Below are 18878 nucleotides of genomic sequence, written 5' to 3' on the forward strand. Positions count from 1 at the left end.
GCAAGTTTGTACTTCTCAGCTTGTATAAGGCTGACTTGGTTCAGAGTATGGAACAGACACCCATCAGTAATGAATGAATGAAGATAACACAGATGGAACGTTATGGTAAGAGCATAACTTCATTTGTTCAATCTTTGATCACCTAATGTAATCTTACTAAAATTTGGGATAAAGAAACATGTTTAGTGACTAAAAAGAACACTTTGTCTTTCCACAGAAACTAGTAAAGTCGATTATGTCCTTTTTCAAGCTGCCACAGCGGTAATGGAAGCAGTAGTAAGAGAGTGGGTTCTTTTGGAGAAAAGTAGCATTGAATCATTAAGAACATTCCTTTTAACTTATGTCTTACAAAGGCCCAAGTAAGTATAATTTACCAGTGTTCTGCACTAATTAGTTTTATTGTAAAATTCAGAAGTAAAAACCCAGCTTTCAGAATTGCTCCAATTGTTTTCTAGCAGTAATCTGTAATTTCAGCGAAAGCACAGTGCTTATATGCACAAGTTATGCTGGTGTTGCTACAGTTCTCTCTACTGACAGTTGTAACAATACCTCTAAAATTAAGTCATAGCAGACTAAGAAAGAAGATTAGTTGAAACAGAAAAGTGAAGATCATGGAATGAATGTGCTTCTGATGATGCATTGCTGTACTGTGGTGTGCTATAGCATTTTATTTGTAATGTAAAATGCTCCAGAATCTATACAGTGATATCAGAAGTCAGAGGGTAAACAATGCAAAGTCTGTAGAATATTGAGCTTCAATTTAATTTAAATATGGTAAATTAAGTAAAAATAGTTAAGTGAAAACCTGCAGAATGGCATTCACTTTGCATATCAGTGGTTTGCTACCTGAACAAGCAGGGAAAACTCAGTCCCATCTCCTCTGTTGAGAGGCTGAGAGTTGGACAGTGGGCGATATCCTCTCAAGTGTTTCTGTTCGCAGTGCACATCCCGGGGAAATCAGACAATCCTGGTAGACGGTCTGAGCAAAGGCATTCTTCTGCCTTGCGAGTAGACCTGGAATCCGGAGACAGTGCAGAATCCGGAGACAGTGCAGAGTTTCAGCTGCTAGAGCACCCCCCCCCCCCCGCTGTAGCCTGTTTTCCTCCCCCATCTAATACGAAGTGCAGCAGTTTTTATGCCCTGATCCAGCAGAGGGACAGTCACCATGGGATGCTTTTCGGCATGCCTGGACCCCCTGGGTTTTCTATACACCTATCCTCTTGCATCTCTAATAGTTCCTTCAGAAAGTGTCACGTTTCAGAGCTGCTGTCATTGTTAGTGCTCTGTTCTGACCCATACAGGTTTGGTTTCTTTTCCTTTGGTATCATCCTATACAACCACCATGGGCTGTGGATCCTATTCCAGAATTGATTTCTTACCCTTCATGCCAATCTCACCTGAACCTTCACTCCCTCAATGGAACAGCATGGTTCCTCCAATTCTGATGATGGCAAGGGACCCCAGGCTCTGAGTTATTCACAACCTTTCTTCCTCCCCAAGCCTTCAGCCTGAAAGGTTTACCCTATTAAGTGGAAGAGGTTTCCATTTGAGCCTCTTTCAAAGGTTTAGATCCTTTTTCTGCACCTTTAGATGCTATCCTGGATTTTTTTGTTGTTCATTTTCATTCTAGTCTTTGTTATTCCATCATTAATGTACAGTTAGCCACCATTGCCAACTGTCATATCGACTTGAGTAAAACTACTGTAGTGGCTGTTGAGCTATCCAAGGCTTTTTGAGAGGTACATTTTGGTTCCATCTTCCTGATCATGATCTGATTCTTCCTTGGGACTTCAGTCTACTTTTGAAAGTTCTCACCAGGTCTTCTTTTAAACAAACAGCCACAGTTTCCTTAAAACTTTGTCATGGGGAAAAAAAAACTCACTTTGATAGCTGTTCAGTAAGAAGGCTGTCTGAACTGCAGACACTCACCTCACCGCTGTTCCTGCATTTGAATTTCCATAAAGGCAGAGTTACCTTAAGTGCCATTTCTTTTCTGCCCAAGTTTGCATTTGGGTCTAATTTGTCTGCTTTCTTTCAACTTTTCAGTAAGAAGGAAGAATATTTGCTCTGGTGTTTGGCTGTTTATATACAGCTGATATTCTGCTGTGACAGAACCAAACATTTTAGAAAATGTGACTGATGTTTTGTCTCCTTTTCTAAAACCAGACTTGGCAAGCCTGTTTGACGTGACCTTATTCATAGATTTTCCTATTCTACTTTGCATACTACCTGAAAGGAATTCCTTTGCTAGCAAAGGCTTATTCTGTTAGAGTGGCTACTACTTCATCTGCCTTTTTAGCTCAGGCTTCTGTTGGCATTTGCACTGCAGCTACTTGGTCTAACACTCATACCTTTGTGTTCTGTTACAAACTGGACATTCAGTTTTAAGTCTAGAGCTTCTTTGGTTTCCACCATTTTATGGAATATTCTGTCCTAGAGCCAACCCTGGGGGTTGTTACTGGTTGTGGACTCTGCACCACAGGTTGAGATGGATAGAAAAGGCAACATTGTATATCAAAGTTATGTACTTACCATAACGATCAATGTTATAATCTTCCTTCTTAACCATCCCTGTATGTCCCCTCCAAACTGTCACCTTTGTTGTGCTCCTGACTGGCTGTGTGGACTGGCCTCAAAGCTGTGTGTAATAGGTCTGTTATGTGGCCCTTGCTTATGTCTTGCATAATGTCTTTATTCTATTGGCACATGGTTCTAAAAGCATCTGTGGGGCAAACTCAGTCTGACGAGATGCAGTTAGGGCATAGAGTTTTGAGTAGAGGAGGTGGAACTCCTGGACTGAAGATTCTGAGGTTGCCAGCCTTGGATCTGATAAATCCATAGGTTGAGAAATATGGAAGGAGACTACAGGGGTCTGTTGCTATAGTAAGAAGACCGCTTTTTTTCTTCAAGAAGAGATTTCCTCTGGTGCCTTTTATTTGATTGTGACATTTTATACATGGGTCAGTAGTTATGGATCCAAACAAGAGGGGTCGATATCTGACTATTTGAGGATCCTGGACAGCGGATATTCCCGACATTTTATAATTTTCAGACTGTATTGCTACCCCCACACTCTTAGCCCCATAAAGCAGGATAGGTTATACAGTGCTTGACACCTGTACTTTTAACAGAAAATTCAGTAGCTGTTCTGGGTATGTCAGTGTCATACCTAGATGTCACAGGATTTATACTGGTTCCATGCTCAACATGTGTCCTAACAAGAAAGAAAGCAAAGTGCTGGGCATATCTGGGGAAAGTGTCAGCCTTTACAGATTTTATTAATCAAACCTCACAATTTGACTTGATTTTGGAGGAAAAAAAACTTTAATTTACCCTGTATTTTAGAGATTTCAATTATGATGCACAGTAAACTATCCAAGAGATTTTTAAGTTGTGGACATGGTATGAGATATCCGTGATAAGACCCAGAGAGGACTTTTTTTAATGACCTTTGTGGTCTTTGTCAGGTAAAGTTTGTGAAATATGGATATGATTCAGCAGATGTTGGCTGTAGAAAGTGCAGCAAATTGGGCAGGAAGATGTAAGCATGCTTGGCTGAGAATCCATTCTCTGTCAGACAGTTAAGGGGCAGCAGTTGAATGCCCCCTCAGTGAAACTTTGTCTCTTGTAGATCTCTGGGGAAGGGGAATTAAGAAACTAAAGAAGAGGTTTGATCCAGACTAGCAGTCAATCTTTGTGTGAAATTTGCATGTTTTCCATGTCTGTGTAGTGTTCCTTCCATCTCCCAAAACATGATGATTCTACCCTAGAGTTGAGAGGTATGTCAAAACAGTGCACCCAAGATCAAATGGAGTTTTGGGCAATAGGACTGAATTGGTTAAGAAGACCACTTGTTTTAGGCATCAAAAGCTGTGCGCAGTTTCCTCAAGATAGGAGAACCTGGTTACACACTGCACATGATTTCCGGGCAAACCACTTGACCGCGTACAAATTGGCTCAAGGTGACTTTATAATGCAGACTTGTCACCACAACTGGGCATAAAAATATAGGAATGATCTTAATGCAACTTGGGTTGACTTCTTCAAGTAAGAAAAGGGCATTGTGATAAAATGAGAGATTGTAAAGTCATCTCTAGAGAAATGGTTCACTGTAAACCACTGGTGGCCACAGTAGTCTGCAGTAAGTGATCAGACCAGGCTCTGAGGTCATCCGACTGGGACAAAGATCTGGAAGGTGAATGGCATAAAAGCACAAGAGTTCAAGGAAATAGTAAAGGCTCTTGACACCAAGAAATAGTAAAGGCTCTAACACACCAAGAAGAAGAGGAAATAGATGCATTTGAATAAGAATGGCAGTGCCTTAGAAGAGCATGTGTGCAGACTGCAGAACAGATAATGCATCCAAACCAGGTATGGAATTAATGTACACAAGGTAAACTAGTGGTAGAATGCAAAAGTCCAGGAAGTTATCAAAAGAAAAGAAGACTGTAGGAAAAAGTGAGATGCAAAAGATGGGCCATCCTAAGAAGGAATAATTAATGGAGAGAGAGCAGTTGCACTAGGAAAGAACATTGCATCAGGGGCACTCTACACCTACTTCTGGAAAATGACTCTGCATATGTCATAAGACTGGACTGTCAGGTTGCAAGGCAATGATAGAAGGATAAAGATGATAGATGAGTAACGATGATATAAGGGTAAAGGTGATTAGTTAATAACACACCCTTCGTAAGGGATACCAGCAACTGCCTGCTCACTTATTCCTACAGGACTTCAAAGGCAGATGAAAAGTACTTTCCAGCAGTTTCTGAATGAAGATAATCTCACAGAGCTGTACTGCTCCATATGCAGCCTACAAAGAAAGGTGAAGACGCCACCCTAAATGTAAAAATAACACTAAGGCAAATTTAAGTCAGACAAAGCAGTTGTTTTAGATGCAGTCACAGAAAATAAAATATATGGTCAAGATGCTGGGTGTGTTGTGGGAGAAATGGCTGTTGAGAGTACATGTAGTGGTATGGAGAGAGAGAGTGAGATGCATATCCCAAGTGAATGGCACATAAGTATACTATTGCCAGTGTATAAGAGCAAAAGGGGTCATTCACATTTGTGGGCAGTGCACTGGTATCAGACTCCTTGTCATATTCCGTGAAAGCGTTGAGAAGGGAGGTAGATAAATGAATATGCAAAGTAGGAGAAAGTAAGATGTGAGGTATGAGTATTTGAGGTTCAGATCAGGATGCAGCACAACTGACCCAATGTTTGCACTGAGACACACTGGCGAAGAAGCTGGAGATGAGTGAAGAGTCTACCTGGCATTCCTAGAATTGCAGAAAGCATATGACAAGATCTCGAAGCTGTTTTGGGAAGTCTTGTGATGGTTTGAAGTACTGTGAGCATTAGTAGAATTAGTGCAGGCTCTGTGCAGGCCATATGCAAAGACCCAGTGATACAAATACAAGCAGTATTTGAACTCACTGGCTCACCGGGGGGGGGGGGGTTGCAGTGAGTGGGTCTGCATCAGGATCTAACTCTGAACCCATTGCTGTTCATACTAGTGATCAACAAAGCTGCTGTATGCATGCAGTGTGTCATTACGTGCAGACTCTGAACAAGACCTTCAGCAAACAATAGGGGAATGGAAAGCCGAATTAAAGGCACATGGAATGAAACCAAGTACAGACAGGACAGTTGTATAAGCAAATTGAGGATATTGGAAGAAGCTGAAAACTGAGAACTAGTGGTACAATTTTCCCTTTCAAGAGCTTTGACTATCAAGGAGGGGTTGTTAGGAGAGTGAAAGTTTGAAGGAGGAAATCAAAGCTAGAATCAGAGGTGCAGCAGCTAGCTGGCATGGACTGTCACGGGTATTGTGTGACCGAGTACCAAAGAAGCTGAAAAGGGTGTACAAAATAGTGGTGCAATGTGTACTTTAGTATGTATAGAAACCTGGGAAGTGAAGGCAGAGCCATTGAGTATGGTAAGGGTGATGGAGATGAAGTGGCTTGCAGTTCTTCTGAATACAGAAGTGAACAAAACTGATGTTAATTATTCACTGCTGCAGTAGCCTTTGGCTTTTTGGGTTGTACCTTGCCCAGGATACAACAACTAGGCTGGCTTCAAAAAACTCTAGCTCTGGCTCCTATACCTACACTTTGTGACTGCTGATTGCCCATTTGAAGGGCGATCAGAAATTGCAGTGTAATCTTGCCGTCTCAAGGGAAAGCAGCTCTGAGGCTTCACAGGAGCACCAATTGGCTATAGTCTTTATTTCTGCAGAGAAGTCCCCGTAAGGGAACCCTTCCACACAGAAAATGTCTTTTTAAATATTTTTGATGTATTTTTGCTTTCTGAAGAATACTGGCATTTTTATTGATAACAGAAGTTTGTCAGAAACTGCTGTTTTTAGAATGGGGCTTATTGAATACTGGGGCTGTTTACTGAGAAAAATGCACTTTTGTCTGAGACCTTTTAGCTAAAGTTGGAAGGATTTAAAGATCGGGGAAGTGTTTTTATGTACTTCAAATGGTGTTTGTGTTTTTGTGCATATGTACACTTTGCAACAACTGCATTTTACTTGAAGGTGTTGCAAGTGTTGTATATTTCAGGGCTAGAGATTTTTTATATTTGGTGCTTGTGTACCCTTCTTGACCAACTTGCCTTAGTCTGTTTTCTTTCTGTGCACTTTTTATGAAAGGGGCTTAGAGTTCTGAGAGTTTACTGCTTGTGCTTTTACTTTTAAATTTTGTGTATGCGCGTGTGTGCACTACTTGTGAGCATTTGTTGGACAGCCTACCTTATGACCAACTCTTGCTGCTTACCGGTGGTCTGGCTTCTTCCTTGGCTACAGTATGGATTCTTATGTTGCTCTTCAGTTTGTCTCCATCTAAAAAGAAAAAAACAGATTAGGAGCCCCTACCTACATCATGGGCTCACAGTGCCTCAGCCACTGTTGGGTGACTCTGCATTTGGCCATTTGTGGTTCCTCGCACTCACTGGCTTCTCCAGATTCCTGTGGTGTAGTTCTTTCCACCACCATGGACCAGAGGTTAGCCATGTCTGTGGCTGTTCCATTGTCCAGGCTGGGCATAGGCAAGCCATCTTCTTTGGGTTTGAGAATTTGTCCCGGAGACTGTTCTCAGAGGGGGTGGGAAAGAGTCCCCTTTGCCAGGGATGAAGTGCCATCTTTGTCTCCTTCTAGGGAATCCTTTTAAAAATAAAAAAAGACATTGCTCATCCAGACATTTTCTGTACATTAGGATAATTTTCTTAACTCATCTGGATGTTTATTGCAGGGTGCATCCTGAAGAGAAATCCACACTAGAAGACTAACTAGAGCAGTTTGTCAGAGGTTTCTGTCATACACACAAACCTGTCTTTGTTTTTGTCTGATTCTCAAGGCCAAGACCCTGATTCAGAGGAATGCTTGCCCTGTCCAACTCCATTAGAATAATTTTTCTTTTCTAAGACTATATCACAGATGAGTGTACTTTTTGTGGGAACAAGTGGATGCTCCGCCTAAACTATTATGCAAGCCTTGGAAGATGTTAAATGGTGTCTGCAAAATAACCATGACACATCCTTAGGTTCCCAAAAAAAGAACACTTGTTAATACCAACCCTTCCACTGCAGGCAAGAAAGTAAGACATCTGATTTCAAAAGAGAATTCCCTTCTTCCAGTTTATTCTGTCAGATGTTATCAGATTTGTGTGATTGTTCTGCAACACTTCCTTCAGAAGGTATCCTATCTGAATCTTATAATTTCTAGCATGTTTTAGGTGTCTAGGCATTAAGTCAAGACAGGGATTGTGCAGATACCGTGTCTAGGACTACTACTGTTTTGAAACTATATGCCCAGGTACTTATTTAAGACTTTACTGACTAGGTAAAGTCTGAGATTTTAAAGTCTACATTGGAAGAGGAGGTTTTGTTTGGCCTTGCTGCTGTTTAACAGAGGGAAATTTAATTCAGGCAGTTACTAAGATTTTGCAAGTCCCACATAAATTTATCTGTCTGTCTATATATTTATCTATATATATATATTTATCTATGTATATATATATATATATATATATATATATATATCTATCTACACACACACATATATATAAGTCCCAGTTGCACGAAAGTCCAGATAAGCGAATCTGGAAATGTCTACTAAATGGTTGTGCGCTGTATGAATGGATAGCTGGAGATTCAGGTGAGTATTAATATGTTAAGCATTTTGGGTAGGGAGTTTAGTGTATATTAGTGTGTTGGGAAGTTGTAGGTAAGTGTTGTGTGTAAGTGTTGGGAATGGTGGTGTTTGTGTGTATGTGATGTGTGTTTGTGCGAGGGGAATGTAGTGGTGGGTTTAGTGTCTGTCTTTTTAGTGAAACTTCGGAGTTGGTATACATACGTAGTGGGGGGGGGCACAGCCCCTCACATGGGGGGAGTGCAGGGGAGGCTTGCCCCCCTGCTTTATATGTAGGGTAGGTTTGTGTATTTATGTTGTGTTTGTGTGTTTTGTTTGTTGAAGTGTGAGGAGGAAGGTGTGTGTGTGGTGGGGGGTGTATTTAAAAGTTGCGATTTTGAATTTCGTGCTTTTGGGGTTTCAGTATTTTGAATTTTTGGCTTTGTAGTCTTAAGATAGTGACATTCAAGATTTCAGTATTTTGAGATTTTAAAGCGAGTACATCCGTGTGTGTGTGTGTGTGTGTGTGTGTGTGTGTGTGTATATATATATATATATATATATATATATATATATATATAAAATGTATATAATGCACACCGCACACAGCACTGAAATAAGGCCAACTGTGTTAGTTCAGGAGTGAGCCCTGATTTTTTTTTTTTTGACAAAGTACTGAATCCCTTCCATCGTCCGGTGAACACGGAGCAGAGAGAGATGGCAGGAAGGAACATACACACATGCACACACAGTGGAATAATTACAAAAAAAAAAGACTGACTGTATGCCTTCAGAATCACCATGAAATTGCCACTTTCCCAGTCCATACATATTAAGTCTGTCCAGTAGATGGTCTGTCTTCGCCTTGGCAACAGATTGTTCCAGACTCTGAGGACTGATACTGGTTCAAAAAGGTTACACTTGGCACTAAATACATGTACCTCGGGATTGCCTCACTACCTTCTGAAGCAAATGAGAGTTTTTTTCTTTAGGTACACACATGCCTACTGAAAGAATCATGCTACCAGTGTCTTTAGACCAAAGGGAAGAAGGCTTCTACTCCAAAATGTTTCTTGTTTCAATGAACTAGCTTTCCTGGAGGCTAGTATTCGATCTTTTCTTTCTCATCTGAGTTGTGAAAGGTTCAAAATTTAAAACTTTGACCTTTGAGTCTGTTACCAGTCATTCCTCTTAGGAGTTTTATGGCGATGTTAGACCCAAAAGATGCTTATCATATTTTTACTTATTTAGATGATTTACTGTTCCTTAACATGGGCTTCTTCACCCCTTATCAGTGTGGGCTTTCAGATGATCAGAAATCCTCCAACTCCTTTACACAGGATTGTGCTTTTTATAATGTCTTCTGGATAGATCTCTCCAAAGGCATTCCTAACACAGGAAAACATGATTTTTTTTCTGAAAACTTTCCTGATCTGCAGTCAATCTGAGATTTCGGCGAGAATATCTCTGGATCTGATAATATCCATGTCACTATTCCTCACTCTTGGGTCATAGGATCCAAGGCTTGAGCTCCTCCTACTCCCATAATCCCTTGCTATCCTCTACCCCCCCCCGGTCTCGTTTGCTGTTCACTGCATCAGACTTGATTCCTGTGTAGTTATTTCTTATTTGCTTGTTAAGCCTTTTTGGCGCCAAAAAAAAAAAATCCCTAGGCTTTTATTTTCTTCCTAATGCTGTTGTAGTTTTGCCTTTTGATTGTCTCTGCTGGATGTTCTTCGTGTTTCACTGTTGCAGTCATTACATTTGGGTAATCTGCTGTCAGGCAGCCTGATTTAACAAAGCCTTGGGTCCTGCGTCGGTTGCTGTCCCTTCTTCCATGATGTCAGGTCGTCAGTGGTATAAAACATGCAGCCGATGCCATTACATCAGTGATGTCCTTCAAGGATGCACCTGCAGTCCTTGCATATGGGTTGTCCTGCCTCAGGGAGCCTTTCGGTCGGCCGGATTCCAAAGTCTGGGTCCGGCGTCGGCTGATGTCACCCTTTCCCCGACGTCAGAGCGCCTGGGGTATAAAAGTGTCAGCCGACGCCATCTTCCCCAGTCTTTCTTGCCGCGTGGTGCCCGAAGCAGAAGCAGTTCGCAAGTGCCGGTCGGCCAGCTCATGTAACTTCAGCTACCGAAGACTTCAAAAAGCTAAGTACCCCGTTGGGGACTCTTTCTTGCCTCAGCCGATGTCAGATCAAACGCTTAAAGTTAATAATTGCTTGACTTGTGGGAAACAAATACCTCATAAGGATTTCCATTCCTACTGCCTCCCCTGCCTAGGCCCAGACCACGACGTCTTGGCCTCTACTGCCTGTGCCTCCTTTAATCGACGCACTCTTAAGCGTCGGTCGGAGTTTGCAGAGGAATTTTTTGGGGCTAGTTTCTCTTACATTATGCCGTCAGAGACTCCGACTTCTCATTTAACCAAAAAACGGAAGGACAAAGACCGACACACGCGGACCGTGGTTTCGGCTGAAACCACGCCTAGGCCTACCGAGAGTGTCTCAGTCTCGGCTGAAACAGGGTCCCTTGGTACTTCCAACCATAGAAACCGCACAACCAACAACCTCGGCCCCGGAGGCCTCTTCTGAGTCGGTTATAGATTTACCCTCAGAAACCGGTGTTCAGGAATCTACCGAAACCATTCCCCTAGACAAAACTACACCAGCACGTGGAGCAGCCAGGCTTCCTGCATCCATGTCCATAAAAGTATTCACTAGGGCTAAAGCTGCTAAGCAACAAAAATCTCTGCCTCCCAAGACTATTTCTCAGGGATCCACTACAGGTTCACAGATACTAAGTTTGGCTGAGGATCTTATTTCCTTAATTAGGGGCTCTCAGCCTCATCCGGACAGGGGCTCTCAACCTCCACTAGACAAAAGGCCCAGGGTTGAGTCCGCTGATCCTCAGTCCTCTGATGAGGCCTCTGATGGCTCTGCTCTATCAGACTACCAGGAGGAGGCCTTCACGGGCTACGAGGATTCTGATGCAGAGGAATCTATTCCCTCTGCCTCCCCTTCTGATGAGATGTCCTTTGGGGAGACCCTTCACTCCATGAGAGAGCATTTCCAATGGCAGGGCCAGGAATTCTCCGATTCCAGGAAGAGATTAAGGACCTTCCTTCATTTACCTCAGCATAGACCTTTGGCTATTCCTCCTGTTTTAAGTGTCATTGATGATGTGTATTCTGAGTCTAGCACTACCCCTGACACCCTTCCTCCGGCTCCTGTTAAGCCCGATAGGTACTACAGGGTCCCGGACTCGCATCATTTCCTTTACAAGGCCCACTCTGCTGACCCAGAAACTATTTCCCAGGGTCCTAAAGGGGTTGCAGCTGCCATTACTAAAAATCCACTCCCCTCTGAAAGGGAGTCCAGGGCTTTAGAGAGAGATGGGGTAAAAAAGTGTATACTTCTTCCACTCTGTCCATGAGGGCTTTAAATTGTCAATTTCATATGATACAGTACCAAGAGTATTTGTTAGATGAATTGCAGAAAAAACTGTCTTCTCCTGAACCCCTAGATCGTAAGTCACTTCAGGATCTGGTACATTACTCAAAACAGGTTAGCAACCATTTCTTGCAGTGTGGTTATGATGCATTGGAAGCTTCATGTAGGTCAGCAATGACAGGTGCAGTCATACGTAGACATGCTTGGCTGAAGGTACAATCTCTGCCAGGTCATGTTAAGGCTAAGCTTCTGGATGCTCCACTGGAAAAGCAAAAGTTATTTGGCTCCACTGCTCAGGAGGCCTTAAAGAAATTTGAGGAAAAGGCTAAATCTGTACAAACAGTCAAAGATTTCCTCCAGGTACAACCACCAAGATTCTGCAGAAATTGGCCTTCTAAGAATTGGTCCTTTCCAGAAGAGAGATTTCAAAGAGGCAAGAACAGGTGTGCCAGAGGGTAGAGGGCAAGTTAGAGGCTCCTACAAAGGACGTCAATGGCAGCCTCTTAACCACAGAGGTAGTGCAGGACCAACAACCGCTACACAAGGACAGACTCAATGATTTCACCTTGACCCTGCCGACCAGGGCTCAGTTAGAAGCACCTTTGGGTGGAAAGTTGTCTTTATTCTCAAGAAATTGGCACAGTATTACAAGGGACAAATGGACACTGCAAATAATAGACAAAGGATACAGGTTCCATTTCCATACGTTACCAGAAAGAAAGGGAATGCCAAACCTGCCACCAAATCAAAGGGCAGAGGCTTTAAAACAAATTGCCAACCTATTGCAAATGAAAGCTATAGAAAAGGTTTCTCTCGCAGAACAAGGCCAAGGATTTTATTCCAGACTATTCCTTGTACCAAGAAAAGAAAAGCAATGGAGGCCTATTCTCGATTTGTCCGCACTGAATACTTATCTCACTGTGCCAAAATTAAAAATGCTGACCCTACAGCAACTCCTTCCCATGCTGGGCAAGGGGTCTTGACTGGTAACTCTAGACCTCAAGGAGGCATACCTGCATGTTCCTATCAGACAAAGTTGCAGAAGACACCTCAGATTTCTTGCAGGTTCGGAGCATTATCAATTCTCAGCATTGCCCTTTGGCTTATCTACTGCGCCCAGAGTATTCACGAAATGCCTGGCATCAGTAATTGCACACTGCAGACTTCAGGGGATTCAAATATACCCGTATCTGGACGACTGCCTTATACAAGCGGACAGCCAACAAGTTTTGTTGAAACATTTGAATTATGCCATCCGCCTACTGCAGGCCTTGGGATACACAGTCAACATTCACAAGTCAAGACTTGTGCCATCCCAAAGAATAACTTTTCTGGGTGCGGAACTAGATACAACCACCCAAATGGCTTTTCTCACAGAAGAAAAACAGACCACTACCGGATTACTTCAAAAACTTGACAAAATAAACTCGGATGACTGCAAGGAAAATCCTGCAGGCCCTAGGTTACATGGCATCGTGCATTCTTCTGATTCCACAAGCGAGGCTGCATATGAGAAAACTACAATGGTACCTAAGGAGTTTATGGTCTCAGCACAATCACAGCCTGGAAGCTTTGATACCACTCATTCCATGCCTTCAAAAGGAAATTCTGTGGTGGGCCCAAGCAAGCCAGTCAAACAGGGGTCTGCCTTTCAGCAAACCAGTAACCAGCCAAACCATTACCTCTGACGCTTCAGACCATGGTTGGGGAGTGCATATGGAGGACAGATGCATCCAAGGACTATGGTCTCAAAGAATTGCGCATGCACATAAACCAAAAGGAAATGCTGGCAGTGATGCATGCAATCGAGGTCTTCAAGCACTTTCTACATCAAGGCCACCTGCTAATAAGGACAGACAATACCACAGTTATGTGGTACATAAACAAGCAAGGAGGTACCCATTCCTACCCTCTTTGCAGGCTAGCAATGAATCTTTGGGAACTTTCCCTAAAACTCAATATAGAGCTGCCATCCCAGTTTGTGCCAGGAAAAGATAATATACTGGCTGACAGCCTAAGCAGAAATACCATGGATCCACACGAATGGATGCTGCACCCAGACATCTTCCTTCAGATAACACAATCATGGGGGAGGCCGGGCATAGATCTTTTTGCCTCCCACCACAATCATCAGCTGAAGAAATTCTGCTCAAGGACATACCACCCACAAGCATGGAAAGTGGACGCCCTCTTTCAGCTGGAATTCTCTAACAGTGTATGCATTTCCACCACTTCCACTAATGACCAAGGTCTTACTGAAAATCAGGACAGAGCAGCCAAAAGTGATTCTAATAGCCCCGGATTGGCCAAGGCAGCACAGGTACCCACTGTTACGGAGCCTGTCGTACACGAAACCGTGGCCTCTACCACAATGGTCACTCCTTCTGACATAGCACAATTAGCAAAACTCTGCACACCAGCCTGAGAACCCTGCAGCTGACAGCCTGGAGAATACCTTGACTCCTCACCAGTTAAAGCTATCCAAGAGAGTGAAGTCTATCATCATGGAAGCTCGCAGACCTTCCACGAGAAAGGCATATTCAGCAAAATGGTAAAGATTCCACACTTGGAGCACCGCAAAGGGCCTAGATGCCACAGTGATGAGCATGGCACATATCCTGGAATACTTGGCAGAAATGCTCCACAATGGCCTTTCTTACTCTTCCATAAAAATTCATGCTTCAGCAATTTCAGCAGAATACAATACTGATCCACCTGTCTTCTCTCATCCTCTCCTAAGGCAGTTTCTAAGAGGAATTAAAAACATCAATCCTCCAAGAAAACCACCAGTGCCTACATGGGACCTTAACTTCATGTTGGAAAAGTTGACTCTACCTCCCTTTGAACCAGCAGCATCTTCAGAGTTACAGTTCCTGTCTTGGAAGACTGCCTTCCTTCTGGCCATAACCTCAGCAAGAAGAGTATCTGAATTGCAGGCACTCATGGCAGTACAACCATTCCTTATTTTTCATCAGGACAGAGTCTCTTTGAGAACCAATCATTCATTCATGCTAAAGGTGGTATCCAGGGTCTCATTGAACCAAGCTATTCACCTGCCTACCTTCTTTCCAAATCCAAAAAACAAGGTGGAGAAACTTCTGCATACCCTGGACATTCACAGACAGTTACGCTACTACTTGGACAGAACTAAGACTTTCAGAAAAACTGAATAGCTGTTGGTAGCATATGCTGCAGGTATTCAAGGAAAAGCAATTTCCAAACAGACAATTTCAAAATGGATAGGAAATTGCATTAGATTCTGCTACTGTTATGGAAAAGCTGTGCCAACTAACATCAGACCTCATTCCACCAGAGCCACAGCCACCTCCACAGCCTTTTTAAGAGGGGTGGCTACCAAGGACATTTTAGAAGCTGCTACATGGAGCTCCGTGCATACATTTTCCAAGCATTACAATTTACCCTTATATTCCAGATCCAGAGCAGGCTTTGCTACGGCAGTCCTGCAGGGCATTTTAGCTACACCATCTTTTTCTTAGATCCTACCACCCCCAGCTTGGCTATGGTATTCTACCCATATGTAAGGACTGCAGATGCATCCTTGAAGGACATAGTACAGTTTTGTACCTACCATAAACGTAGATGTCCGATAGGTATGCATCTGCAGTCAGGTTTACACTCCTTCCTTCCCCTCTGTGGTATTTCTAGGGTACTTACCCTTCTTATAGCTAGCTGGGGTTATCCATTATGGTGTATTTGTTTTATATTACTGTGCATGTTTGGAATATTTTGCATTTCTCCAAATTTAGCCTTCCTTAGAGGGCACTTGGCATCTGGGGCAAGAAAAACTGAGGAAGATGGCGTCGGGGAAAGGGTGACATCAGCCGACGCCGGACCCAGACTTTGGAATCCGTCCGACCGAAGGGCTGCCTGAGGCAGGACAACCCATATGTAAGGACTGCAGATGCATACCTATCGGACATCTACATTTATGGTAGGTACAAAACTGTACTTTTCTTGCCGCGCGGTTCCCGAAGCAGAAGCAGTTTGCAAGTGCTGGTCGGCCGACTCCTGAAATTTTCATTTTCGAGTTTCAGAACCGAAGTCTTCAACTAAAAAGCTAAGTACTCCATTGGGGAAACTTTTTCTTGCTCCTTACCAAGGTCAGTAAAAGTTAATAACTGCATTACTTGTGGGAAGCAAATACCTCATAATGATTTTCATTTGTACTGTATTCCTTGCCTAGGCCCTGACCGCAACCTACCTTCCTGTCGGTTTTGTGCTAAGTTTAATCAACGCACTATTAAACGTCGGTACATTTTTGCTTCTAAATATTTTGGCTCACGCTTTAATTATACAGAAATGTCGTCCATTAGCAATCAGACTACCGGAATACCTAAAAAACGCAAAGCAAAAGACAGGCCGTTGAGGTCCAAAACTGACGCTTCTAAGCCAGTCGCCAGTTCACCAGTACTCAGTGAGGCACTTTCGCTGCCCCTGATACCCGCTACTTCTGATTCGCAGGCCTCTACTGAGACCCCTTCGGAGTCGCCGCGAGATGCTTCAATTATGGAACCCGTGGATGTCTCTACCTTAGATGGGTCCAGAGCCGCTGTGCAGCCACCAGCTTCTGAGGGTGTTTTCAGGCCTACAGATTTGTATATTAGACTGCCGCCATCTTCAAAACTAAGGCCAAAATCTAAATCTGTGTCTAAAAAACTGACCCCAGGGCAACATGTGCAGGCCCCTATGCCTAAAAAACAAATTATCAAAATGGCTGAAGATTTGATTACTCTGATCAGGGGTAGCCAAACCCCCCCCCCCCCTTCTAAGAGGCCTAGGCAAGACATTGATTATGAATCTTCTGAACAGGATTCTATTTCTTCTGACTCTTCTGGATTTCTCTATACATACTTATGAGGACTCTGATGCAGAAGATTCCATTCCTTCTGCTTCTCCCCCTGAGGATTTTTCTTTTGGGGAAACTTTACATACCTTAAGGGAACATTTCCACTGGGAAAGTCATGATTTCTTTGAATCTAAAAAGAGACTTAGGGATTTTCTTCTTCCTCAGCATAGGCCTTTGGCTATACCTCCTGTTCTAGACATTGTTGTTGTTTTTTCAGAATCTAGTATGGCTCCTGATTTTCTGCCTCTGGCTCCTTGTAAGCCAGAGAGATACTACAGGGTTCCTGACTCCAACAAATTCCTTTTCAAAAATCCTGTTGCAGATCCTGAAACCATTTCTCCGGGTCCCAAGGGCATTAAGGCTTCTACTGCTAAAAATCCTACCCCTTCTGATAGATATTCCAGGGTACTGGATAGAATGGAGGTAAGAAGGTTTACACTTCTGCAACCTTGGCAATCAGGGCTTTAAACTGTCAGTTTCATATGCTTAAATATCAACAGCATACAGTGGGACTGCTTAAACAGAAAATTATGTTAATTTCTGACTCTGTGGAAAATAAAGATTTACTGGATCTATTGCATTCAGCTGAACAAGTTGGAAAACATACTTTGCAATGTGGTTTTGATTCTTTGGAAGCCTCTTGCAGGGCTGCTGTAACTGGGTCTGTGCTAAAAAGGCATGCTTGTCTCAGAGAAAACTCTGCTTGATCATTTTAAAGCAAAATTGTTGGATGTCCCTTTACAACAGGACCGTCTCTTTGGTAATAAGGCTGAAGAAGTTTTAAAAAAGATGGAATATGAAGCTAAATCTATGCAAACTGAAAGATTTCTTACAAGTGCAACCTTCAAGATTTAGTAGGCACTGGCCTACTAAGAACTGGTCCTTTCCAGTTCCTTCGAGACACTCAAGTCAAACCCAGACATTCCAAAGGCTCCAGGTTTCAGTCACAAGGGACTTTTAGAACAAAACAACGGGGTGCCTCCTCCTCCTCCAAATCTGGAAACAAGAAGATACCTCCCTATGGTAAGCAGTCTCAATGACTTCCCTTTACACTTACCAAGTACTTAACTTTTAGCCGCCCCTTTGGGGGGAACTGGCACTTCATGCAAGAAACTGGCAACTTAAAACCCAGGACAAATGGGTTTTAAATATAGTATCCCAGGGATACAGATTTAATTTCCAGACTTTGCCAATCCCAAACGGATGGCCAGATCTGCCCCCAAATCAGTGGGCAGAGGCAGAGAAACAAGTACTGTCCCTCATGAACATGGGCGCTATTCAACCAGTACCAGAAGAGGAAAACGGACAAGGTTTCTATTAAAGACTTTTCCTGATACCCAGAAAAGACAAATCATGGCGTCCAGTTCTGGACTTACCTACTCTAAACACATTACTGGACATTCCAAAATTCAAGATGCTGACTCTTCAACAGTTACTTCCTATGCTAGACAAAGATGCCTGGTTGGTAACTCTAGACTTGAAAGAGGCTTACCCGCATATCCCAGTCAGGGAATCTTGCAGAAGATAGCTATGCTTCAAAGCAGGCTACTTGCATTGCCAGTTCTCTGCATTTCCCTTTGGCTTATCTACTGCGCCCAGGGTCTTCACAAAGTGCCTGGCTTCAGTAATTGCATTTTGCAGGCAAAGAAATATTCAAATATATCCATACCTGGATGATTGTCTAATTCAGGTGGAAAACTGGGACATTCTAAAACATCTGACGTTTGTAAAAAGGGTTCTAACTGGTCTAGGGTACACTATAAATGAAAAATCACAACTGGTACCCTCTCAAAGATTTCCTGGGTGCAAGCTTGAATACAACTGCCCAGATGGCTTACCTTGCGCCAGAAAAGCAAATTCCTTTGGTAACTTACTTCATACAGGTGGCCACAAAAACCCTGCTATCTGCAAGACGAATTCTGCAAGCCTTGGGGTTCATGGCCTCCTGCATTCTTCTAATTCCATATGCAAGACTGCATATGAGGAAACTTCAGTGGTACTTAAAAAGTTTATGGAGTCAACATTGTCACAGCCTGGCAACAATGATTCCTATCATACCTTGCCTGCTACTAGAGTTCCTATGGTGGGAAGAGGCCTAAAACCAAAACAAGGGACTGCCATTCACTGCACCCCCTGCTGCCCAAACCCTAATTACAGACGCATCAGACTATGCTTGGGGGGCTCATCTGGCAGGGAAGTGCATTTAGGGCAAATAGAACCCAAATCAAATGCACCTTCATATCAATCAAAAAGAAATGCTAGCTGTACAGAATGCTCTGACAGCCTTCAAGGACTACCTTCATCCAGGACAATTAATGATAGACAACACCACAGTTATGTGGTACATAAGCAGGGGGGTACACACTCTTACCCCCTTTGCAGACTAGCCATGGCATTGTGGAACACTGCCTTGACCTATCAA

General features: G+C 43.0%; 1 protein-coding gene across 1 annotated transcript in view; it reads left to right on the forward strand.

Annotated features, from left to right (window-relative positions):
* Positions 1–222: 222 nt before the first annotated feature.
* The window catches only part of XPO4 (exportin 4), a 1500264-nt gene continuing 1481608 nt past the window's right edge, over positions 223–18878 (forward strand). Inside the window, exon 1 of the mRNA XM_044073186.1 lies at positions 223–359. Coding sequence (XP_043929121.1) covers positions 265–359 — 95 coding nt within the window. The 5' untranslated portion in view covers positions 223–264. The remainder of the gene's footprint in view (positions 360–18878) is intronic.

The sequence above is a fragment of the Protopterus annectens genome, chromosome 5.part1 (genome assembly GCF_019279795.1).
Source record: "Protopterus annectens isolate FY-2018-M chromosome 5.part1, PAN1.0, whole genome shotgun sequence".
In the NCBI taxonomy this organism is placed as follows: Eukaryota; Metazoa; Chordata; order Ceratodontiformes; family Protopteridae; genus Protopterus; species Protopterus annectens.